Below are 26962 nucleotides of genomic sequence, written 5' to 3'. Positions count from 1 at the left end.
ATATATGTTTTATTGATTTTTTACAGAGAGGAAGGGAGAGGGATAGAGAGTTAGAAACATCGATGAGAGAGAGACATCGATCAGCTGCCTCCTGCACACCCCACATTGGGGATGTGCCCGCAACCAAGGTACATGCCCTTGACCGGAATCGAACCTGGGACCCTTCAGTCCGCAGGCCGACGCTCTATCCACTGAGCCAAATTGGTTAGGGCTATTGACTATATTCTTTTTTTTTATTTGTTAAGCCTCAACTGAGTATATTTTATCCATTGATTTTTAGAGAGAGTGAAAGGGAGGGAGGGGAAGCAAGAAAGAGAAAAACATCAATGAGAGAGACCCATTAATTGGTTACCTCCCATACACACCCCAACCAGGGCCAGGATGAAACCAGGGCCGGGATGGAACCTGCAACCCAGGCACATGTCCTTGACCAGGAATCCAACCAAAGACCTTCAGGTTCTTGGGTTAATGCTATAACCACTGAGCCACATCAGCCAGGGCTTAACTATATTCTTTATGCTGTATTTTACATCCCCATTACTTCTTAATCCCATTTCAACTGCCCCTCAACCACTCACCCCTATAGAAACCACTAATTTGTTTCCTGTATCTATGAATCTGTTTGTTTTGTTTTTTAGATTATTAATATAAGTGAAATCATCTGATATTTATCTTTATCTGCCTGATTTATTTCACTTAGTGTACTACCCTTCAGGTCCATACACTGACATATAAAATCTTACAAGTATCTTTGACTTAGCTTAGTTATCTGCATCATAAATTCTTATCAAATGTGATTTTGTTCAGTTATTAAAATCTGACTCTTTTTGCTTTCACTGATTTAAAAAAAATACACCTGCATGTTTTAGAAAGCTACCTTTTTGAACCCTGAAAAGTTCTCTTTAGAGCTCTGCAGTCAAATTAAAAAGGCTAGCAAATAGGACTATCCATTCTAACGTGATGTTACTTTCAATAATTTTCTATTGGATAACAGAGATTTAAAATTCTTTCAGGTTTTGAGCCATTTTCTTCACTTACCTCTTACTCACTATAATTCTAAAGCTATGACATTGCTTCTTTTGTGATCAGCCATTTTATACAGCTAGAAAAATGCTGGAAAAGGTCTCCTTTCATTTCTTACATAAGTCATGTGCATGCACTACAAACTTCCCCTTTTGCTCTCAAAATATCTATGAAGTTCCTTTTGTACACTGAAAAATCAGCCCAGCCGACGTGGCTTAGTGGTTGAGCATCTACCAGGAGGTCACGGTTGGATTCCTGGTCAGGGCACATGCCTGGGTTGCAGACTTGATCCCCAATAGGGGGCATGCAGAAGGCAACTGATCAATGTTGATCTCTCATCATTGATGTTTCTATCTCTCTCCCTTTGTCTCTGAAATCAATAAAAATATATTTAAAAAAAAGAAAAAGAAAAATCACGTGACAAGTTAAAATGAATACTTTCTCTATGTGCCTTTCCTGTAGTTTGAATGCTTAATTGGGACTACAAACCTAGTGGGAATAAATTCTATTTGATGTTAGCAAATTTTCAATATTTTAATTTTGCATTATAAACGAAAACATTAATTGTGAATATGATTAGATAGTTTTTAGAAACATCTATGACCATGTTTGTAAGCTTTGGTATTACAGTTTGGGATAATTTTTATTCACTGATACACTATTACATGTTATCAATAACAAAGAACTCTAGATTCTAATATTAGGTGCTATCCCATGAGGTCATCACACAAGTAAATATTACAATTTAATTTACAAATCTAAGGGGCCGTGTGAATGTGTATGTAGAACATGTAGTAATATGATGCTGATAACAAACCCCAGAAAAGTGTGTATGTAGTAGACGTATTTCCCTATCTTTGCATATTCTATTAGCTTAAGAAACTGACTATGCCCTGATTGGTGTGGGCAGTGGTTGGAGCATTTGGTCCATGCACAAAGAATCGAGGGTTCAATTCCTGATCGGGGCAGGTACCTAGGTTCCGGGACCCAACCTACACCCCATTTGGGTGTGTGCTGGAGGCAGCAAGTTGATGTGTCTCACATTGATGAATGTCTCTCTCTCCACTCCCTCCCTTTCACTCTCTCTGAAAATCAATGGGAAAAAAAATCCTCATGTGAAGCTTCACAACAAAAAAACCCAAAACAAAAGCAAACAAACAAAAAACTGACCATGATTCACATGCTTTATACTGCTTTTCTTAAAGTTATGTCACATATTATTCATTATCATATGCAATTTCATTTTTAGACAATTTAGGTTAGTTTTATCAGTTTTTTTTTAAAAAAAAAATCTTTATTGTTAAAAGTTTTACATATGTCCCCTTTTCATCACCATTTCTAGCACGCCCCCAAACCCTGCCCCAGGCCTTCACACTATTGTCTGGGCCCATGGGTTATGCACATATGTATACAAGTTCTTTGGTTGATCTCTTCCCACCCACCCACAGTCCCCCGCCTTCACTCTGAGATTCGACAGTCTGTTCTGTGCTTGTCTCAGGATCTATTTTGTTCATTAGATTCCACATATGAGTGAGATCATGTGACACGTCTTTCTCTGACTGGCTTATTTCACTTAGCATAATACTCTCCAGGTCCCTCCATATTGTCTCAAAGGGTAAGAGATCCTCCTTTTCTACTACTGCAGAGTATTCCATGGTGTAAATGTATCACAGCTTTTTTTTATCCACTCATCTACTAATGGGCACTTGGGCTGTTTCCAGATTATAGCTATTGTAAATAGCGCTGCTATGAACATAGGGGTGCAAACATTCTTTCTAATTGGTGTTTTGGGTTTCTTAGGATATATTCCTAGAAGTGGGATCACTGGGTCAACCAGCAATTTCATTTTAAATTTCTTTAGGGAACTCCATACTGTTTTCCTTAATGGCTGAACTAGTCTGCATTCCTACCAGCAGTGTACTAGAGTTCCCATTTCTCCACATCCTCACCAGCACTTGTCATTTGTTTATTTGTGGATGGTAGCCATTCTGACAAGTATTAAGTGATATTTCATTGTCATTTTAATTTGTATCTCTCTTATGATCAGTGACTTTGAGCATTTTTTTCATGTCTCCTGGCCATCTGTATGTCTACTTCGGAGAAATGTCTATTTAAGTCCTTTGCCCATTTTTTTAAATGGGATTGTTGTCTTCTTTTTGTAAGTTGTATGAGTTCCCCATATATTTTGGAGATTAACCCTTTATCAGATATATCAATGCCAAATATGTTCTCCCATACAGTGGGCTCTCTTTTCATTTTGTTGATGGTTTCTTTTGCTGAGCAGCTTTTTATATATTCTCATTTGCTTATTTTCTTCTTAGTTTCCTTTGCCCTAGCAGATGTATCCATAAACATATTGCCATGAGAGATGCCTGAGATTTTGCTGCCTATGGTTTATTCTAGGATTTTTTTTATGGTTTCCTGACTTACTTTAAAGCTTTTTATCCATTTTGAGTTTATTCTTGTGCATGATATAAGTTGGTGGTATAGTTTCATTTTTTTTTTTTGCATGTATCTGTCCAATTTTCCCAACACCATTTATTGAAGAGAGTGTCTTGGCTCCATTATATGTTCTTGCCTCCTTTCTCAAATATTAATTGAGCATAATGACTTGGGTCAATTTCTGGGTTCTCTGTTCTGTTCCATTGATTTCTATGCCTGTTCTCGTGCCAGTACCAGGCTGTTTTAATTATAGTGGCTTTGTAGTGTAACTTGATATCTGGTATTGTGATCCCTCCAACTTTGTTCTTTCTCAAGACTGCTGCTGCTATTCGGGGTTGTTTTTGGTTCCATATAAACTTTTGGAATATTTGTTCTAGATCTGTGAAATATGCTGTTGGTATTTTAATAGGAATTGCATTAAATCTATAGATTGCTTTTGGTAGTATGGACATTTTAATGATGTTGATTCTACTAACCCATGAACACAGTATATTTTTCCACTTGTTTATATCTTCTTCTATCTCTTTTCAACCTCCTGCAGTTTTCTGACTACAGGTCCTTTGCCTCCTTGGTTAGGTTTATTCCTAAGTATCTTAACTTTTTTGTTGCAATAGTAAATGGGACTGTTTAGTTTCTCCTTCTGAGAACTCATTATTGGTGTATAAAAATGCCATCAATTTCTGAGTGATAACTTTGTATCCTGCTACATTGACAAATTCATTTATTAAATCTAGTACTTTTTTGGTGGATAATGACAATTTTACTTCCTCCTTTGAAATTTGGATGTCTTTTATTTCTTCTTCTTGTCTGATCGCTGTGGCTAGGACTTACAGTATGTTGAAGAAGAGTGGTGAAAGCAAACATCTCTGTCTTGTTCCTGTTCTTAGGGGAAATGGTTTTAGTTTTTGCCCATTGAGTATGATGTTGGCTGTAGGTTTGTCATATGTAGCTCTTATTATGTTGAGGTATGATCCCTCTATTCCCACTTTGCTGAATTTTTATTAAAAAACTAGAGGCCCGTTGCACGAAGATTCGCCCAATACGCCTTCCTTCCCCTGGCTGTCGGCACCAGTTTTCCTCTGGCACCCGGGACCCAGGCCTTTGGTCCGGCCGCAGCAGCAAGGCTTGGCTTCTCCGCTCAGGTCGCAGCAGCAAGGTTTGGCTTCTCCGCTCGGGCCGCAGCAAGGCTTGGCTTCTCTGCTCCGGCTGCAGTGGAGAAGCCAAGCCTCTTCGGTCTTCAGTCATCTTCAGTCTTCGCTCCGTGCCTGCATGTGCAAATTAACTGCCATATTTATTGGGTTAATTTGCATACTTATCCTGATTGGCTGGTGGGCGTAGGAGAGTGACATCAATTTGCATGTTTATTAGTGTAGATGGGTGTTGGATTTTGTTGAATGCTTTTTCTGTCTATTGATGTGATAATGTGATTTTTATCTTTCAATTTGTTTATGTGATGTATCACATTTATTAATTTGCTAATATTGTACCAGCCTTGCATTCCCAGAATAAATCCCATTTATCATGGTGTATGATCTTTTTAATGTATTGCTGGATTAGATTTTCTAATATTTTGCTAAGGAGTTTAGTATCTATGTTCATTAGGAATATCTGCTGGTAATTCTCTTTCTTTGTAGTGTCTTTACCTGGTTTTAGAATTAGGATAATCCTGTCTTCATAAAAAGACCTTGGAGTGTTCCTCCTCTTGGATATTTTGGAATAGCTTGAGGAGTTTACATGTTAGTTCTTCTTTGAATGCTTGGTAAAAGTCCCCTGTTACGCCATCAAGACCTGGGCTTTTGTTTGCTTCGAGTTTTTTGATTACTGCTTCAATTTCATCATTTGTTATTGGCCTATTCAGGTTTTCTGATTCTTCTTGATTCAATTTTGGAAGATTGTATTTTTCTAGGAATTCATCCATTTCATCCACATTGTCTAGCTTGTTGGCATATAGTTGTTCATAGTATTTTCTTACAATTCTTTGTATTTCTGTGGTGTCAGTTGTTATTGTCTTGCTTTCGTTTCTGGTTTTACTTATTTGGGTAATTTCTCTTTGTTTCTTGATGAGTCTGGCTAAAAGTTCATTAATCTTCTGAATCTTTTCAAAGAACCAGCTCTTAGTTTCATAGATTTTTTTGTATTTATTAATTTTTTTTTAGTATTTATGTCATTTACTTCTGCTTTAATCTTTATTATTTCCTTCCTTCTACTTACTCTTGGCTTTTCTTTCCTTTTTTTAAATCCTCACCTGAGGATATATTTCCACTAATTTTAGAGAGAGTGGAAGAGAGAGGCAAAGACAGAAACATTGATGTGAGAGAAACACATTGATTGGTTGCCTCCTGCATGCACCCTGACCAGGGCTGGGGCCAGGGAGGAGCCTCCAAATGAAGTACATACCCTTGACTGGAATCGAACCTGGAACCCTTCGGTCCACAGGCAGACGGCTCTATCCACTGAGCCAAACTGGTTAGGGCTCTTGGCTTTTCTTGTTGTTCTCTTTCTAATTCTTTAAGTTGTAAGGTAACTAGTTTATTATTAATTTTTCTTTTTTCTTTTCTTTTCTTTCTCCCTCCCTCCCTCCCTCCCTTCTTTCTTCTTCTTCCTTCTCCTTCTCCTTCTTCTTTTTGAGGTAGGCCCATAGTGCCATGAACTTCCCTCTTAGGATTGCTTTTGTTTTGTCCCAGAGATTTTGGGTTGTTGTGTGTTCATTTCATTGATTTCTAGGAAGGTTTTTATGTCTTTCTTGATCTCATTGGAAACCCATTCATTGTTTAGTAACATGATATTTAGTCTCCATGTGTTTGAATGTTTTTAAGTGTTTTTACTGTAGTTGATTTCTAATTTCAGTCCATTGTGAACTGAGAAGATGCTTGATATGATTTCAGTCTTGAACTTGTAGAGACTTGTTTTGTATCTTAACATGTGGTCTATCTCTGAAAAGGTCCCATGTGCACTTGAGAAGAATATATATTCTGCAGCTTTGGGATGAAATTTTCTATAAATGTCAATTAAGTCCATCTGATCTAGTGTGTCATTTAGAGTCCTGTTTCCTGGTTAATTTTTTATCTGGAATATCTATCCAGTAAGTCAGCGGGGTGTTAAATTCCCCTACTATGACTGTATTGCAGTGATCTCTCCCTTAAAGTCCTCTAGAAGTTTTTTTATATATTGAGATGCTCCTCTATTGGACACATATATGTTTACTAGGGTTATATCCTCTTGTTGGATCAATCTCTTTAGTATTATGTAGTGACCTTTGTTTTCTCTTGTGATGGACTTCAATTTGAAGTCTTTTGTCAGGTATGAGTATTTCTACTGCAGGTTTTTTTCTGTTTCCATTTGCATGGAGTATTTTTTCTCATCCATTCACTCCCATCCTGTGTGTCTTTTGTTCTGAGGTAGGTCTCTTTTAGATATTTACTGTCATTTTAACTCTTTATGCCTGTCTCTCTATTTCTTTTTCTCAGTCCCTTTAACATTTCTTACAGTGCTGGTTTGTTGGTGATAAACTCCTTCAGTCTTATTTTTTTCCTGGGAAGCTCGTTAATTCACCATCTATTTTGAATGACAGCCTTGCTAGATATAGTAATCTTGGTTTCAGATCCTTGCTTTTCATTATCTTAAATACTTCAGGTCATTCCCTTCTGGCCTGTAGGGTTTCTGATGAGAAATCAGCTGACAGCTTTATGGGAGCTCCTTTGTAGGTAATAAATTGTTTTTCTCTTGCTGCATTTACGATTCTCTCTTTAATTTTTGGCATTTTAATTATGATGTCTGGGCATGGGTCACTTTGGGTTCTTCTTGCTTGGGACTCTCTGTGCTGCCTGTACTCGTGTGACTTTTTCCTTTACTAGGTTAGGGAAGTTTTCTGCCATTTCTTCAAACATGTTCTCTATTCCTTGCTTACTTTCGTCCCCATCTGGTAATCCTATGATGCAAATATTGTTACATTTCATGTTGTCCCACAGCTACTGTAAGCTGTCCTGTTTTTAAATTTTTTTTTTCTTTTTGGTTCTTTGATTTTTTCTCTCCTGTCTTGACTGATCTGATCCTGGGCTTCTCCTAATCTGCTGTGTATTCCTTACACTGTGTTGTTTATTAGTGCTATATCATTCTTCATAGTTATATCTTTTCTCATGCTGTTGAGCACCCTTGCCATCATTATCTGAACTCTATGTCTGATAAATTTATTTCCATTTCATTTGGCCCTTCTGGAGAATTCTTCTTCTTTCATTTGGGCCTTGTGTTTTTTTTGTTGTTTTTTTTTTGTCTCCCCATTTTGGCTGCCTGTTTGGGCTTGTGTCTATATATTAGGTAGATCTGCTACAACTCCTAATCTCTAGTGCAGGACAATATCAGATACCGTGACTGGTCCTGAGTACCCTGGTTGGAGCTATCAGCAATCCACAGCTTGTGGCTCCCTCTATTGGGGCTTGTTGTTTTTGGAAAGGACCAAGATGTGCAGCAAGGTCTGTTTTTCCTAGCCTCGACCCCTGTTAGATCAGGCAAAGACTCAAAGCCTCCAGAGACCCATGTTTGCCTGTAGTCTGATTATTATTGTCTTGATTAGCCTCCTGTGGCAAGAGATTTTCCAACAGGGTGGGGCAATTGCTCTCCCCCTAGCCTGGATGGTTAGGGTCCTGGAGAAAGATGTCCTGTGTAGTATGAGGGAATGTTTCAGTACAGGAAAGCGGGATTTCTGCCTTCCAAGCTCTAACCCCAGAGTCCCCAACCCTGGCTTCTGCTCACACAGTTCCAGTCCACTCTGCCCTCCCTCTGCCGAAGCCCAAGGTGAATGGCTGCATACGAGATTTTGTGCGTTGGCCCTTTAAGATGGTGCCTGCATTTCCAGCTGTTGCTTGCTGGCAGGCAGCCTAGCTTGGGGTTTAGACTCCAGAGTTCTCAGTGGGAACCCAACACAGCCAAGACATCCCTCTGGAACTTCAGCTGCTATCTGTAGGAGCCTGGCCAGCCCTTTTGCACCTTCACACTTCCTACCAGTCTCTATGCGGTCTCCACTTTCCATTCTTGGTTATCAGGGTTCTCTCCAGCTAGTCTTCAGTTGATTATTCAGGATGGTTTTTCTGTATATTAGTTCTAATTCTAATTTGTCCCTGGGACATGTCAGTGTAGCTTCCACTTACTCTGCAGCCATTTTGGAATCTCATCAGTTTTTTAAAGAGAGATTGATCCTTGTTCCCAACTGAAGAAGTGTTCTAGGAAGTAGTAACTGACATCTAGAAGGTGACATCTTCAGGTGGCAGTATGCCCTTTAAAGAATCGTTGTGGTTAAAAAAAAAAAATCCTTCTACTTGAAACTGAGTGAGGAAAAAAGGTGATGTTTGCTTCTCTACAGCTGGAAGTCTTGATGCCAAGCAGCAGAGCCAATACAATTAGAAACTAGGTGAGTGAAATACTACAATAAAGGCAAGAGCTAATTGAATAACATAACACTAGTATCACAGCTAAGAACTAAATTGTAAAATCCTATTGAGGCAGATATCTTATATCTGTCTTACCTTTATGCAGTTCGGTGCTTAATATTTAAATATCTATTGAAAGAATAATTTAACAAAAATTAGAAAAGATTCCAGAATGTCTTCTTATTCATATCCCTGCCTTTTAGTGGTTAATAAACTATTATCCCATTTTACAAAGAAAACAGGACCAGAGAAAGGCAAGAGGAATTAGGTTATAATATGTGCACTGCAGCGTTTCCTTTCTCACACAGATTTTTCAAAAACAGGAGTTGGACACCATGAGCTCCATTAAAGTGGGGACCTGTGGACTAGTTTCAACACTTCAGAAAGCTTCACAGAACTGAACATTTAAGCATAACATGATCACAGAGGCAGTTTTTTGCTTTTGATTATAACTCAAAATGATAACACTGGTTATTTCATGTTAACTACAAATTCTGCTTGGTACTTCTATAAAAATGGAGAAACCATGTACTTAATAAGCTTCTCTTGTAAAAAATTTTTTTAAGTGAAATAATTAGAAAATGATAAAGAAATTTTTCTCTGTTGATTAAAAGTTTGGGGGCCACAAGAGCTCACTGAGGCTTCTGTGGTCTTCTGCAGCACTGGCACTGACACCTTCCTCTGGGTCTCAGCAAGTGCCTCTGCCTGTTCCTGCTGCTCGTGCTGTGCAGTGCGGACCCTAGCTTGCAGGGAAGTTGGAGGATCTACAACGGGAAAGGCTCACTAGAGCTGCCTGGAGAGGTGCCTGGTTGCATGCACACTGCCTTGTTTCAGCGCAACCTTAATCAGGTATCCTGTGTGTCCACCACAGCGAGCCTGTGCCTGAGTTCCTTTAATGGATCCTTGCAACAAATTTAATGACCTTAACTACATGGAACTCCTTGGATAACTGGATCTATAGCCAAAAATTTCAGACCCCCTTTGATATTAGCAAATGGCAAAAAGTAAACTTGATTTTTGAGGGTGTTGATATAGTTACAAAGGTCCTGCTCAATACCGTAATGTTCTTATTGGGAAAACAAACATGTTAAAATACAGCTTTGATGTTATGCGTGTGGTCAAAGCCCTAAACTCCCTTGAGCTGTGTTTCCAGTCACCAGTGCTGTATGCAGCCCAGCAGAGCAGAGCAGAGCTCACACTAGCTATGAGGTACCCTCAGACTGCCCTCCTAGTGTACAGAAGGGAGAATGCCATGCCAACTTTATTTGAAAGGAGCAGTGTTCCTTTAGTTAGGACTGGAGGCCTTTCTTTCTGATCCAGGGCATCTGGAAAGATGTCAGAATTGAAGCCTGTAATATTTGTCATCTGAACTACTTCACATTTTCCCCTGTATATGACAACCATGCACAGTAGTGGAATCTCAAAATAGAGTCTTCTTTTGATGTTGTCAGCTCAAAGCTGGTCCCTGGTCAAGTGATCATAGAAATCCCTAAATTGCAAACATAGCAGACATACAGCATTGAACTTCAGCCTGGGGAAAGGATTGTTAAGCTCTTTGTGAAAATTACCAAGAAAATTACTGTAGAAATTTGGTGGCCTCATGGACATGGAAACCAGACTGGGTACAACATGACAATTCTTTTTAAACTGAATGGAGACTTAAAAATTTAAAAATCAGCTAAGGTTTATTTTAGGACAATGGACCTATTACAAGAGCCTATAGAAGGGTCTCCCGGTCTGAGTTTCTACTCCAAAATTAATGAATTTCCCATATTTCTGAAAGGATCAAACTGGATCCCAGCAGATTTATTCCAGGATCGAGTAACCTCTGACTTGTTATCACTCCTTTTGCAGCCTGCTGTGGATGCTAACATGAATGCTCTTCGGATGTGGGGAGGAGATATTTATGAATGTGATGAATTCTCTGTGATGAAATACAAATAATGGTATGGCAAGATTTTATGTTTGCCTGTGCCCTTTATCCAAATAATCGGGACTTCATAAATTCAGTGAGAACAGAAGCTGCTTACCAGATCAGAAGACTGAAATCTCATCCCTCCATCATCATATGGAGTGGAAATAATGACAATAAAACAGCGCTGATGATGAATTGGTATAGTATAGACTTCACATACCTGCCTACCTACATGAAAGATTATATGAAACTGTATTTTGAAAACATCCAAGAGATCGTCTTGGCAGACAAGACTTGTCCTTTTATCACATCTAGTCCTACAAATGAAGTTGAATCCATTGCAGAAGGCTGGCTCTCTGCCAATCCATATAACAAACATTTTGGTAACATAAATTTTTATGACTATACCAGTGATTGCTAGGATTGGAACATTTTCCCAAAAGCTCTATTTGCATCTGAATATGGGTGATCAGTCCTGGCCTTCCTTCAGTACATTAGAAAAGGTTTCATCTAAAGAGGACTGGTCTTACAACAACAGATTTTCAAGTCATCAACAACATCATGAAAACAGTAACCATGAAATGCTTCTTCAGGCTGAACTTCATTTCAAATTCCTGAAAAGCACAGATCCATTACTCGCATTCAAAGATACCATCTACCTTACTTAAGTGCTGCAGGCCCAGTGTGTCAAAATAGAAACTGAATTCTACCACTGCATTCGCAGTGAGGTAGTGAACGGAAAAGGGCACACCATGGGGGCACTGTATTGGCAGCTGATTGACATCTGGCAGGCTCCTTCCTGGGCCTCTCTAGAGTACGCAGGAAAAGTGGAAAATGCTTATTACTTTGCTTGGCATTTCTTCACTCCATTGTTGTCTGTGGGTTTTGAGGATAAAGGAGTGTTTTTCATCTATGGAGTGTCAGACCTTCACTCAAACTGTAATGTTCTGCTCTTTGTGAGAGTCCACAGGCAGAGTTCCCTGGAGCCTTTGTGCTCTCACAGGACCTAGCATTTTGTGATGAGAGCAGGGAAGGCCGTCCTCCTCTTTCAGGAGCCAGTGTCTAAACCGCTGCAGAGATGTGGGCATTGTACACGGCAAAGCTGTATGGTTTCCTTTTACCTGTCAACCAATAGCAAACCCTTGAGTCAACCAACTATCACTTCCTGTCCTCACCAAAAGAGGCTGTGGGGCTCCAGAAGGCACACATCACTGCCATCATCTCTCAGCAAAAGAACACATTTGTGTTTGATTTGGAAACCTCGGCTGTCGAGCTCTTCGTTTGGTTGGATGTAAGAGTGTCCCAGGGAGATTCAGTAACAATGGTTTCCTCATGACGGAAAAGACATGGACTATATTATTTTACCCCTGGAGGCCCACAGCAAGAGTGAATTGGAGCAATCTTTTCATGTGACTTCTTTGACTGATATTACTGAGGGAATCCAGTTTGTACTTTCAAAAGTACTCCTAAGGCACCAGCTGGAGCTGCAGGCAACCAAAGACAAGCGAAAAAGCCAGAAACGGGTCTGCCTGCTGCCACACATATGACTCATGACTCCGCCAAGAGTGCGTACAGTTTCTTTCAGGGAAGGCTGTTTACTCAGGAAGTCCTCCAGTGAGGCTGTGCCAGGACGGTGTTTTTAGGTCTTCCCCTTCTAGCTTTACCACCACATGAACCAGCTATAACCCAGCTGCCTCTCCCTACCCAGAAAAGGATGTCTATACAGGTAGGTCTCTTGGGGAACCACAGGAACATGACCACAGAGCTTCAGATTTGGCTCAATCCAAGGAGATTTTCAATTCAAAGGAGTTAGATTTAGACTATTGACTTTGGCAAAAAAGTGATGTTCTTTTTAGTTTGAATTGAAATCATTTACCTATATTGATTAATTATAAGAGGCTATAAATTACTTCATTATACATGATCATGTTCATAAAATTACATGGATAATAAAACAAATGGGGCAAAATATTAATAATTACATGGATAATAAAGCAAATGGGGCAAAATATTAATAAGTACCAATTTGGGTAAAGGTTTATTAGGATTTTTTGTACTACTTTTGCAACTTCCTGCAAATTTGAAATCATGTAAAAAATTAAAATTTACATAACTGCATCAACAACAACAACAAAAAAGTTTGGGGCCACTATCTTACATAAACTTCGCTTTTAGATTAAAAAAAGATAAGGCAGAGCTAACAGGCATGAACACCTATTCTCTTTTACCTCTTCTCTCCTCTAAGTTAAACTTTATCCTAAGTAAGAGAAGGGGTTGGTAGGAATTTTCAAGCAGGTGGTTATCTCACCCAGGCGTGCCCAGTCTTATATCATCTGTTCCTGGGCTGTACAAGGAGAGAGATCAGAACACCAAATCAGAGGCCCATGGTCAGATCTGCTACATAGGAGCAGTCACTGCACAGGACATAGTCAACAGACCTAAATATTATTGGTAACATTTTTCTATGTAAGGATAAAACCCATCTGTAAATAATCTAGTTTTTCCTTCAGGTTTTTCTTTTTTTTTTTTCTTGTCGGGTTTTTTTGGGGGGCTTTTCTTTATTTGGCTATTTCTACTTAGGCATGCATAAAAAATTCAGTTTTATTACTTTAATAGCTATTTCATATATATTCATGCACTCATGCATGGAAATAACAGAAAAGGGGGAAAACTTAATGGCCAAAAAGGTAGATCTAAGGTTGAGGCTATAAAGTTTTATTGTACAATATGAAAGGATGGAAAATAAACTGTGGCTTTTCTTGGCAGGGGAGGTATAGGTCTTCCAGCACTATGATGGAATTTTGGCTCAGGAAGTAGAATGTTTTTAAAGGTCTCCACCTATCCTACAGATTCCACCATGTATTTTTTACTGTTTACAGAGAATTCTTAAGTAAACCAGGAACAAACACATCTTGTTATAGACAAACAGTCATTTTAAAATGGCTTAAAATAAGCAAACCTATATTAATACATATTAAGTGTTGTTACAGGTCAAATAAATCTTTGCCTTTATAGACAGTCAAGTTATTTAATAATTCTAATTATAAAAACATTACTAATGGTAAGTAATTCAATTTCTTTTTATTGGAGGTAAGTGGATTTTTGACACAAAAAAACAGACAACAGAGACATTTTCAGCATTTCAGATTTTGTAAAAAAATATTTTTATTGATTTCAGAGAAGGGAGAGGGAGAGAGAGAAAGAAACATCCAACGATGAGAGAGAATCATTAACTGGCTGCCTCCTGCATGGCCCACACTGAAAATCAAGCCCACAACCTGAGCATGTGCCCTGACTGGGAATAGAACCATGACCTCCTGGTTCATAGGTGGATGTTCAACCACTGAGTCACACCAGACAGGTCATCATTTCATATTTATTGCATAAAAATATAAACAACTTGGCATCAATATTATAATTAGTATAAGACAGAGCTGAATCCTCCAATACTTGCTTGAATTCAGTCACAACTATTATGGAAACCAAAGCAAAACAACCGAATACATTAGTGAAACAAATGAACTAATATCACTAATAAAAGTGATAACTGGAGAAAAAAGGGACAAGAAGTTCAATGGTGTTATTTTTCCAAGCAAAGCATATGGCTTGGTTTATCTGTGCTGGAATAAATAGTGAAAGTAAGAGATAACATCTGGTTGGTATTTCTTTTAGAGGAAGTGAAATGGTGTTCCCTAAAATGCCTAAAACTGGCCTTCTTGTCAATTTTGCTTGAAATACATTTAAATTGTTTTTGGAAGGAAAAAGAGAACTGTGTCTTTTGTGCAGCCTTAAGCACCGTGAAACATTATACACAACGAATTATTTAATTAGTTTGAAAATTGACATAAAAGTGTAAATACAGCAGCTCAGAAAACAAATAACTCAGAGATGGGAAGATAAGGGAAAGCTTCTTAGAATAAGAGATGCTTAAGTTAACACCTGAAGGATTACAGCATCCACTCCCATCTCCTGCAGTTTCCCTTTCTGCAATTATAGTCCAAAAATATTAAATGGAAAATACCAGAAATAAACAATTCCTAAATTTCACATTGTGGGATGATCAGAGTAGCAAGATAAAATCTCATGCTGTCCCCTCCATCCTGCTAGAGATGTGAATCATCCCTTTATCCAGTGTCTCCATGCTATAGATACTACACACCAACTTGTTAGTCACTTAGCAGCCACCTCAATTATATCGACTGTCACATGATCACAGTGCTTGTGTTCAAGTCACCCTTATTTTACTTAACACGTTCCGCGCCCAGCCTGTTTTGTCTTCCGGATGGAAAGTATATTGTCAGACACTGGTGACTGGGAGCTTAATGTGTTAACAAGGGCCCCAAAGCACAAGAGCAGTTTAAACTTTATCACAGGTATGCATGTATAGGAAAAAACAGTATGTACAGGATGTGGTGCTGTCTCTGGGTTCAGACATCCACTGGGAATCCTGGAATGCATCCCCCATGGATAAGGGAGGAGTCTCTAATAGAATGAGCTCAGAAAAGTGGGGTTAACGGCATTCTGGGAATAGCATGTGAATCAGTTCTGAGGTGGGAAGAGAGGAGGCCCTGTCAGTCTCTTTCTTCTCTTGTGGTGAGAAGGAAGGAGAGGCTGAGTGGCTGTGCAAGTAGTTTTGGTGACAGGAAGTTGAGGTAATTACTATCTAATGACTTGTATGTTCTGTGTAGGTGATCTGGTAATTTGCTAGAGCATGTAGGACAGTGATGGCGAACCTATGACACGCGTGTCATCTCAGAGATGACACACGTGTCAGAGGTGACACGTGAACTCATTTTTTGGTTGATTTTTCTTTGTTAAATGGCATTTAAATATATAAAATAAATATCGAAAACATAAGTCTTTGTTTTACTATGTTGCAAATATCAAAAAATTTCTATATGTGACACGGCACCAGAGTTAAGTTAGGGTTTTTCAAAATGCTGACACGCTGAGCTCAAAAGGTTCGCCATCACTGATGTAGGACGTAGTGGAAGGCTGGGGCTTGTAGACACTTAGTATGATGCATTGTAGGTTGCTAGTATAAAGAAATACAACTGATTTTCACATAGAGATGCTGTATCCTGTGCAACCCTGATAACTCATTGTTAGTTATTGTAGTTTTATTATTTGTAGCTGCTTTGGAGTTTTCTATGTAGATAATACATGCTATAATATGATGAACCCTGAGAACATTATGTTAAGAGAAAGAAGCCAGACACAAAAGAAAAAATATTGTATGATTTCATTCCTAAGAGGTATCTAAATAGGTAAATCCATAGAGACAGAAAGTAGATTAGAAGTTGCTAGGGGATATGAAGAGGGGAGATGGAAAGTGATTGCTCATGGGTACAGAATTTCTTTTTGGCACGATGACATGTTCTGGAATTAGTGGTGATGGTTGTGAGTTTATACTAAAAAACACTTTATTTTTTTTGTTGATCCTCACTAGAGGATATTTTTCCCATTGATTTTTTAGAAAGAGTGGAAGGGGGGCAGGGGAGAGAGAGAGAGAGCGTGAGAAACATCAATGTGAGAGGAACACATTGATTGGTTGCCTCTTGCATGCACCCCGGGGGCCAGGGATCAAACCTGCGACATTCAGTGTGCAGGCTGATGGTCTAACCACTTAACAGCACTGGCCAGGGCTAAAAACCACTTTAAAATGATGAATTTTGTGGCATGTAAATTATATTTTAATTTAACTTTATTTTTAAAATACACTTTTATTGACTTAGAGAAGGGAGAGAGATAGAGAGATAGAAACATTGATTGGCTGTCTTCTGCACGTCCCTACTGGGGATCGCGCCCACAACCCAGGTATGTGCCCTGACTGGGAATCGAACCAGTGACCTCTTGGTTCCTGGGTAGATGCTCAGCCACTGAGCCACACCAGCTGGGCTATATTTTAATTTTAAACAAACTTTATGTTAGGAACAAGTCAGTAAATTAGTAACACAATAAGACAGCTAAGACTTACTGAGCACGTGCTATGTGCTTAAGTACTTTCTATAAATCATCTCATCTAATTCTAAAAATGACCCTATGAGGCCGATACTGTACTTATCTCCACTTAATGGGTGAAAGAGAGTTACAAAAGAGATTAATTACCTCTTCTGGATTATCAGCTAGTAAAAGGAGGGAGTCTCAAGTCAAAGCCTGCCCTGCCTGACTTTGGCCCTCACACTGAAGGGTTGCGGGTTCGATTCATAGTGAAGGGCACATATCGGGGTTGAAGGTATGATCCCATGTAGAAGGCAACCAATTGATGTGTCTCTCTCACATTGATGTTTCTCTCTCTCTCTCCCCTCCCCACCCCACCTCCTTTCCACTCTCAATGGAAAAAATACCCTCAGGTGAGGATTAAAAAAATAATCTATATATATAAAAACTTAAGTGACCATTATGACCAGTCACTATGACGGCCACTGAACATCAGGGGGCAGAAGCTCAACGCAGGAGCTGCTCCCTGGTGGTCAGTGTGCTCCCACAGCCAACCTCCCGCGGTCCCTCCCCCTGGCCGGCCGGTGATCGTGAATGGGCAAGACAGCCCCGATGGCCAGCCAGGCGGAGGAATCCCACCCGTGGACGAATTCATGCACAGGGCCTCTAGTGATAAAATAAAGTCAAAGCTTATGTAATTTGTTGTACTACCCCCAAAATGATCTAAGTTCAAAAATTTCAGAAGAAATTCAAAAAGTAGAAGGAAATTTGGTGAGTCCTGTGCCATAGTTTTCAGTTTATAAGATAGGTTTAAAAACGTGTTCAAAAGAAATGTGTGAAAATGGGTTGAGAGCTTATATTGAAACTGAATTTTGCTTGGCCCTTCCTCTCATTCTAGAAAGCCATAGCAAAGTACATTTTCTTTTAATTAATATAATGGTAGTAAGAAAGAAATTGAAAAAAGAGATAAATCCTTAAATGTAATAAGACAGAATTTAATATTAAAAAAATCAGTGATACATTTTCCAATTAAGGAAAAAGTGAAAACCAGTATATCCTAGCAGGCAATTTACTACTACATTTATCAGGCAATTCGGTAATATACTTCAAAAATCTAAGAAATTTGTATTTTATGATAATACTTCTAAGAAATATCCTATAAAGCAATCAGTTATTCAAAGATTTATGAAAAAGTATATTCACTACAGTATTATTCATAATAATGAAAAATCTAGAAAACTTAAATGTTCTGATAAATTATGGTATATAAATAAAAAAGAATTGTGTCATCATAAAAACATTAAAAACATGATAAGGAAAACTGCTCATATGCATGAAACAAAAAAAGTTAGGTTATAAAATCTGTGTGTTGATGCTGGTTACTTCTGGATGGTTGTGTTAGAATTATAGTTGACATATTTTCTGCTCTATACTTTGTAATATTTCACTTTCTAAAATGAACACAGATTTTCTAAATAAAAGGGTGCTCTCAGAAACCATTCGGGATCCTACAGCCACTCCAGCTAGGGACCTGCTGCCTAGGCTGCTGACTCAAGGACACCGGGACTCCAGCCTCCCCAGCTGAGGGCTCCTGTGAGTTCCGGAGGGCGCTTCCCTCCCACCAGCCACACGCTTTAGCCCTGAGCACTGCAACTGCACGTGCGCGAACAGCCTAGCCCAGTGGTCGGCAAACTGCGGCTAAGAGCCACATGCAGCTTTTTGGCCCCTTGAGTGTGGCTCTTCCACAAAATACTGACTTCTGCGCATGGGCCACGAAGTTTCAATCGCACTGTACATGTGTGCCCGCACGTGGTATTTTGTGGAAGAGCCACACTCAAGGGGCCAAAGAGCCGCATGTGGCTCGTGAGCCGCAGTTTGCCGACCACTGGCCTAGCCTAACGCAGCAGCCTCAAGGTCCGTGACCGCTACAGCAGCCGTGTGAGTAGCCGTGGCTGGCGACCGCCAGAGGAGCAACCACCGCCCGCAACCGCACGAGGAGCAGCCGCCCCGTGACCCTCCATCCCCAAGGAGCAGCCGCTGCCCATGACTGTGTGAGGAACAGCCGCCCTGTGACTGTGCAAAGAGCTGGAGCCCCGCAACCGTGCGAGGAGCAGCCGCCACCCGTGACCGCCTGAGGAGCAGCCACCGTCCATGACTGTGTGACCTGCCACCAAGGCCACCACTGCAGCCACAGGCCCTGTGCAACTCAACACCTAGATCCTTTGGTGAGAGCAAAAATGGGGAGACAGAAGAACAACCCCCAAAGGAAAGAAAATGAGGAATGACCCCCCCCCCCCCAAAAAAAGGAACTAAATGAAACATAGGCATGCAATATGTCAGAAAAAGAATTCAGAATAGGGTCATACATTTCATAAACTGGATGGATGAGAAAATCAACAACCTATGTAAGAATCAGGAGGAAATAAAGAGTGATATAAAGGGTGTCCCAAAATTCACGCAAGATTTGAATTTTGCGTGAGCATTAACAACAAAAAATAACAACAACAACAAAAAATAAAAGCCTAATTTTACTTGGTTTATTGAATCAGATTCTAATATCTGTTGCCCTTTGATTTCAATCCCTTCAATTTGATAAGCATTACCAAGTACCAATTATGGCCCAGGAGCAGGGACAATGAAGACCAATGAAGACCACGGCTTTGCGTATGTGCCAGCAAAGCCATGAAGGCCATTTACCCGATGTGCTATTCCATACATAACCCTATACTGCATATTATGAATCAATAAAAAATTTACAATTTTTAATTATAAACCTGTGTTTTCTATCAAAATTACTTCTTGCGTGAATTTTGGGACACCCTTTAGCTACAATAAAAAACAATATGGTAGCTTTCAACAGTAGAGTAGGACAAGTGGAGGACCAAATTAGCGAATCAGAAGACAGGCAAGCAAAACACACCCAATCTGAACTATAATTGGAGAAAAAAAATCAAAAGACAGAAAGAGAACCTGAGGGAGCTTTGGGACAACATGAAATGAAGCAACATACGTATAATAGGGGTGCCAGAACGACAAGAAGAGGAAAAGGTTAGAAAACCTATTTGAAGAAATAATGTCAGAAAACATCCCTGACTGGGGGAAGAAAAAAGTCAGACAAGCACGGAGAGTCCCATACAAGATGAACCCCAAAAGACCCACACTAAGACACGTTGTAATTACAATGGCAAACGTTAACAACAAAGAGAGAATCTTAAAGGCTGCACGAGAGAGAGAGAAAGTTACCTACAAGGGATCTCTCACTAGAGTATCAAATTATTTCTCAACAGAAACACATCAGGCCAGAAAGAAATGGAAGGGAGTATACAAAGTGATGCAAAGCAATGGACTGAATCCAAGAATACTCTCTCCAACAAGGCTATCATTCAAAATTAAAGGGGAAATCAGGAGCTTCACAGACAAAAAAAAAAGGCTAAGGGAGTTTATCACTACCAAGCCAGCAATGCAAGAAATGCTAAAGGGAATGCTGTAAAAAGAAGAAATAAGAAGGTAAGAAAGAACACAGGCACAAAAATAGAAATGACTACAAACAAGTATCTATCAATAATAACTTTAAACGAAAATGGTCTAAAAATACTCCAATCAAAAGACCTTGAGTGGCTGAATGTATAAAAAACATTACCCATATATATGCTGTCTACAAGAGACCCACTTCAGAACAAGAGATTCACACAGACTGAAAGTGAAGGGATTGAAAAATATCTTTCAGGCAAATGGAAATAAAAAAAAGCTGGGGTAGCAATACTTATATCTGACAAAATAGACCTCAGAGTGAAGGCCATAACAAGAGATAAGGCAGGCCACTTCATAATACTAAAGGGATCGATACAACAAGAGGATATAACTCTGGTAAACATATATGCACCCAACGCAGGAACACCCAAATACATAAAAAAAAAATTCTGGATGATATCAAGGGAGATATCGACAGCAATGCAATCATAGTAGGGGACTTTAATACCCCACTGACAACACTGGATAAATCCTTTAGACAAAAAAATCAGCAAAGAAACAGCAATCCTAATGACTTACTATATCAAATGGACTTAACTGACATCTTTAGACCATTCCACCCCAAAGCTATAGAATATACATTCTTTTCAAGTGCACATGGGACATTTTCAAAGATAGACCACATATTGGATCACAGGCAAAAATCTCTCCAAATTCAAGAAGACTGAAATCATATCAAGCATCTTCTCAGACCACAATGGCATAATATTAGAAATAAACTACAATAAAAACAATAAAAAAATTCAAACACTTGGAAGCTGAATAGCATGCTATTAAAAAATGACTAAGTTATCAAAAAGATCAAAGAATTAAAAACATCCAGCAAACGAATGACAATGAAAACACAACAATCCAAAATCTATGGTACACAGTGAAAGCAGTCCTGAGAGGGAAGTTCATAGCATTATAGGCCTATGAAAAAACAAAACAAAACCAAAAACAAAAAATCAAGAAAAACTGGTAATAAATTATCTAACTCAACAACTTAAAGAATTAGAGAGCAAGAAGAAAAGCCCAGAGTGAGCAGAAGAAAGGAGATAATAAAGATCAGAGCAGAAATAAATGACATAGAGACCAAAAACAATACAAAAGATCAATGAAACCAAGAGCTGGTTCTTTGAAAGGATAAACAAGATTGATGAACCTCTAGCCAGGCTCACCAAGAAACAAAGAGAGAGGACCCAAATAAACAAAATCAGAAATGAAAGAGGCAAAATAACAACAAACCCCACAGAAATACAAAAGATAGTAAAAAAATACTATGAACAACTCTACTCCAACTAACTAAACAACCTACAGCAGTGGTTCTCAACCTTCTGGCCCTTTAAATACAGTTCCTCATGTTGTGACCCAACCATAAAACTATTTTTGTTGCTACTTCATAACTGTAATGTTGCTACTGTTATGAATGGTAATGTAAATATCTGATATGCAGGATGGTGTTAGGCGACCCCTGTGAAAGGGTCGTTCGACTGCCAAAGGGGTCGCGACCCACAGGTTGAGAACCGCTGCTCTAGATAATAATAGACCTTCACGCACCTTGCCCTACCCAGTTTCTGTTCCATATATAGCTTCTTTCAGAGCAGTACTTCTAGCACACTTCAAAAAGTGTCAGAAGCCAAGAAATTTTCATAGAACATTCCTGCAATATAAAGCCCAGAGGATGGGGCCATATCTACTCTATGCAAAGTAAAAAGGACTAATTTAGATAATAAAATGAAGAACTTCTGATATTATTTGAAGTAACTGAGAGTTGGCAGTTTATGAACTAAAATTATATAATTATAGCTTTTGGATTTTTGTTTATCATTCTATTTTTTCAGTTGTTTTATTTTTTTTAAACTGATGGCATCATAACTCCATTATATGAACCTCTTAATTGCTCTAAGTTTCATTTTTTTGCCCAATTTAAAACATTAATACCAATGAAAATGAACATGCTGGATAAAAGTATTTTATTAATAATTCATCTAGTGACATTAAAAAATCTTAACTATTTTTCCTCTTTCTCTTTAGAGAAACCCATATACAAAAAAATTTCTTAGATAAACACGTATGTTTACAAGTTTAACTACTTGTGTCACAAAGATTGAAACAGCTAAACAATAAGTAAATGCATTTTGCCCAAAGATTGATGACAATTAAAACGAAAAAAAACTATCAATAATTTGAAAAACAGAGGTTTTTCAGCCCCAATATTTGTTTTTCTAAACTAAAAAAATAAAATAAAATTTATAAAAGCAACTCACGTTCCATGTGCTCAAACATTACTGAAAAGAGGAAGTCTCGTGGTGTCATGTAATATTCTCCTTCGTGTTCCAGTGAAGAAAATTGCATGAAGCGCTGTTTACGAAGAGACAACTTCTTCATCATCTTTCCACAGTCACCATTTTTCTAAAATAAAAAAAAAGGCAATGTAAGACTTCTTTCAGTATTATTCCCCAACTTAACTCCTTCTAGAATAATCTTACAGCTAATGAATAAATGTGTAAAATAATGCGAGAGGGTGAGAAGAGCCAAGAAGAAATGCAAATCAGGATAAGAAACTGATAAGGAGTAATGTTTTAGACAGGGTTGTCAGGGAAGGCCTTTTTAAAGAGGTGACAGCGCCCTGGCCAGTTTGGCTTAGTGGATACAGCGTCGGCCTGCAGACTGAAGGGTCCCAGGTTTGATTCCGGCCAAGGGCACATGCCAGGGTTGTGGGCTTGATCCCCAGTAGGGGGCATGCAGGAGGCAGTCAATCAATGATTCTCTCACATCATTGATGTTTCTATCTCTCTCTCCCTCTCCCTTCCTCTCTGAAATCAATAAAGAAATATATATATTTTTTAAAAAGAGGTGACAGTAAGGAGACTGAATGAGGTACAGCTACTGAGATATGGCGCTCTCAGGAAGAAGAGCATACTAAGCAAGAGGTAAAGACAGGAATAAACTTGGTATGTTCAAGGAACAGTGTGGCAGAAGATCAGATCAGATAGGTAGGCAACAGAGCACGTCAAGTTGTGTTTCCATAAAGATAAAATATGGTATATCTGGTAAATAACTGTTTTGAGAAATATATTTACATTGTGGGTGGGAAGTGCTAAAAGAACAAGAATGGGTCAAATATTGTTAGTGTAGGAGTCTGTAGTCTTTGCAAAGGAACCTAGATCTTGACCCAAATGCTGATAGAGACAATACTGAAATATTTATTGCTAACCTTTCATTGAGCACTTACAATGTGTGACGCACTGTACTAATTAAGTACTTCGCACAGATTATTTAATTAATCATCCCAATAACTGGACAATAGATACTACATTAGATATAAAAGCTGTAAAGTAAATGGCAGAGTCAGGATAAAAGAGCAGGTGTCAGCCTGGCCGGCATGGCTCAGTGGTTGAGCACTGACCCATGAACCAAGAGGTCGCTGGTTCGATTTCCGGTCAGGGCACATACCTAGGTTGCAGGTTCGATTCCCAGTTGGGGTGTTTATGGAAAGGCAACCAATTGATGTCTTTCTCTCTCTTTTAAAAACAAAAAACAATAAGCATGTCCTCGGGTGAGGATTAAAAAAAAAAAAAAAAGAATGTGAGTATTATCTGTGAAATTCAACATTATACTCTCACTCTAGATAGTTTTCCTTAAGGTGCTGCCCTAACTTGGACAACATCCTTCTTTGACACACCACTCCCCTTTCACACGCACTACTGATCGATTATTCAACATGACACACAGGTGATGGTCAATGAATGCTGATTAGAAATGAAATGGGGAAACATAAATTTCAGTTGCTCAAACCCCTCCAGATTCAAAGTCCCTTTTTGGCTAATCTCAATTCTTTCTCATGATTTGATAATGACTTCTTTGAGCAGCTAGATTTATACCTCTTTTGTGTTTCGTGCAGTGCCTAACAGAATACTAAAATATATGGAACACTCAGTAATACTACAATGATCTGTACCCTTAGAACTTATCTATTAATGTCTTTCCTTTTCTTTCCCCTTAAATTACTAATAAAAATCACTTGAGGGGCATGTTTTAATTATACGAGTCTATACTCATACAAGTAATCAGAAAACTAAATTTTATTAATATTTCCTAAACATTTTATTCATGAGGCAGATACATTATCATTTTATTTAATAAATCTATATAAAGTATCTAAAAGAAAAAAGCAATAAACAAGATGAACATTAATTCCTACTAGAATGTCCTAAGTGCTTTGTTAGTAAGTTTATAGAAAGTATATGATGGGATAGGGAAGCAGGATGGGTAAGAGTCTTCTCAGTAAATACCATAGCACTGGCAAAGTCCTAGAGAGAGAGAGCACGATATTTTATTTTTTAAAAATGTTTGATTTTTAGAGAGAGAGGAAGGGAGAGGGATAGAGAGATAGAAACATCAATGAGAGAGGAACATCATCAATTGGCTGCCTCCTGCACACAGAGCAACCTCAGTTCCTGGGTCAACACTCAACAAACAGCTAGACTACACAAGCAAGGCGAGCATGATATTTTAGAAGAACTTGAACATGGGCATAAACATTATTAGCTAGAGAATTATTTATTATACAAATGTTTATAGTCTATTAAGAGATTAAGAAAAGTAAGTAATCTGTACAGAAATGCAGTATATTTCCAAATCCTTAAACAAATGTTGGCTTTTATACTTCCTAATATCTAAGCTGTTCATGACTGGTTAAAAAAATGCCTTTACACCCCTAGCCCATTTGGCTCAATGGATAGAGTTTTTACACGTCAAATAAAATTGGACCACAGGATACAAATCTTTTCTTCCTTCCAATATTGTTATCATACACTTTTACAAAAACTTAAGTTCAATTACAGGAAAAGCACATATACAAATATTAATTCAGCATGCTAACACATAGGTTTGGGTATTTCAGGATGTAAGGAGAAACATGACTATTATCTCTCAGGGCTAAATCAATTCCTTTCAAAAATAAAAAGCATCATAAGACAAACTATAATTTTGAGCAATTTATTTAGGGTATAAATTTCATTATAAATGTTGGTATTCATATCTAAAACCCTTGTAAGGACCAAGGGTTGTTTCAAGGCTATTTAGAGAATATCAGCACTGGAGAAAGTTGGACTCTCCAGGTATTATAGGATCTGTTGCGTAAATTAAGTTTTCTTCTTTTTCCCCCCTTTGGATTTTTGGTTTTTACTCTCAATCTATAAAATCCATTTTATTTTTATTTATTTTTTATTTTATTTTTTTATTGATTAAGGTATTAAAAATGTGTCTTTATCCCCCTATAAAATCCATTTTAAAATAAAATCTGGGAAGTTCTTTTCCCTATGTTAGTCCCGCCCTCCCCCCCCGCCAAAAAGTATACTGTACCTTCCTAAGAGTTAACTCTTAAAATCACAGGGTCATAAAAAACCCTACAAACTGATGAGAAGGCAGTAGGAAAACATTCTTCAAACCTCCCTCTCTTAAAAACAAGAACAACAAAAACGTCCCTCTCACAAACCAACAAAACACAAAACCAAAAAACACACACATCCATGATGATGCAAGCTCCTCACCTCCTACTTTAAACTTATTCTAAGAAGGACCTTTTGAATAGAGATAACTTGTTCCAAACTAAAATAACAATAGGATTGAAAACCAGTTTCTTCTGCTGTGTACTGGAATGAGAGGATGAAATTCTGAACCACCTCATTGTTCAGAACAACTCTAAGGAGCATTGTTCACACTTGGTCACCACACAACTGTCTAGCAAATAGCAGTCCAGTGCACTGAGGAGGGGGTATCTTTTCCATAGTGCTGGACTAATACTATCATTGATATCTCCCAATCTGCAGGGATAGTGCAGGCAGAAAAAATTACAGAATGTGCCAATTGGAAGCTCCCATCACACGTTGCATTCACTACAGGCTCAGTACCTGCCATTTTTCCCACTTGTGTTCTCTCAACGGTGGGATCAGCATCAGTCAGTTATGGCTTGGTTGGGCAGAGAAATACTTTAATTACAAAGTATGGTAGCGGTGTTTGCATGGCTGATCTAGCTACCGACTATGACATGGTGAAACAAGAATTAGCACAATTTTAAAACATAAAGAGGCCATCAAGACTGCTGATGTTGCTAAGGGTGTGAAAATGCTCACAGAACAATCACAGGCTAAACACGGAATCATTTGGGGGTCTGGAATGGATTAATTCAATTTACATTATTTCTAATGGGAAAAAAATGATTCCGTTTTAAAACAAATCACTCAGGAGCTGCCCCCTGGTGGTCACTGTGCTCTCACAGTGAGACTGCTGCCCAGCTGAGCAACAGGCGCCAGACTACCAAGCAGCCAGCAGCGGTGGCAAGTGCAGCAGGGCCAGGATGAGCAGTAGCAGCGCCCATCTGGGGCTCAGGCTCCTAACCGGCCGCCTACGGCTTCACACACTACTACACCTCCCAAGGGGTCCCGGATTGCGAGAGGGCACAGGCCAGGCTGAGGGACCCCACCGATGCATGAATCTGTGCACCGGGCCTCTAGTTAACAATAAAAATCACATTCTGAAACAGAAAACAAAACACAACATATAAAAGGTGATGGCCTTTATAATATCAGAGCGAAGATAAAGTGCAAGAGGACAGAACTATTTGACAAGGGAGTTGGCTGAGCTAAATACTAGGTGTACCAGTTAATAATGCGGATTTTTTTCAATAGATGGAGTTACACAT

At 38.7% G+C, this 26962-nt stretch overlaps 1 protein-coding gene and 1 pseudogene across 3 annotated transcripts in view; one reads left to right on the top strand and one right to left on the bottom strand.

The window, feature by feature from the left end:
* Positions 1-22675, bottom strand: part of MICU2 (mitochondrial calcium uptake 2) — a 64085-nt gene extending 41410 nt beyond the window's left edge. For all 3 annotated transcript variants that reach the window (XM_014528154.1, XM_014528155.1, XM_014528156.1), the window contains exon 1: positions 22524-22675. In XM_014528154.1, coding sequence (XP_014383640.1) covers positions 22524-22647 — 124 coding nt within the window. In that variant the 5' untranslated portion in view covers positions 22648-22675. The remainder of the gene's footprint in view (positions 1-22523) is intronic.
* Positions 9784-12681, top strand: LOC102252256 (annotated as a pseudogene).
* Positions 22676-26962: the final 4287 nt, after the last annotated feature.

The sequence above is a fragment of the Myotis brandtii genome, unplaced genomic scaffold (assembly GCF_000412655.1).
Source record: "Myotis brandtii unplaced genomic scaffold, ASM41265v1 scaffold62, whole genome shotgun sequence".
In the NCBI taxonomy this organism is placed as follows: domain Eukaryota; kingdom Metazoa; phylum Chordata; class Mammalia; order Chiroptera; family Vespertilionidae; genus Myotis; species Myotis brandtii.
The sequence above is the reverse complement of the archived record's forward strand: the minus strand, read 5'-3'. Positions and strand labels throughout refer to the sequence as shown.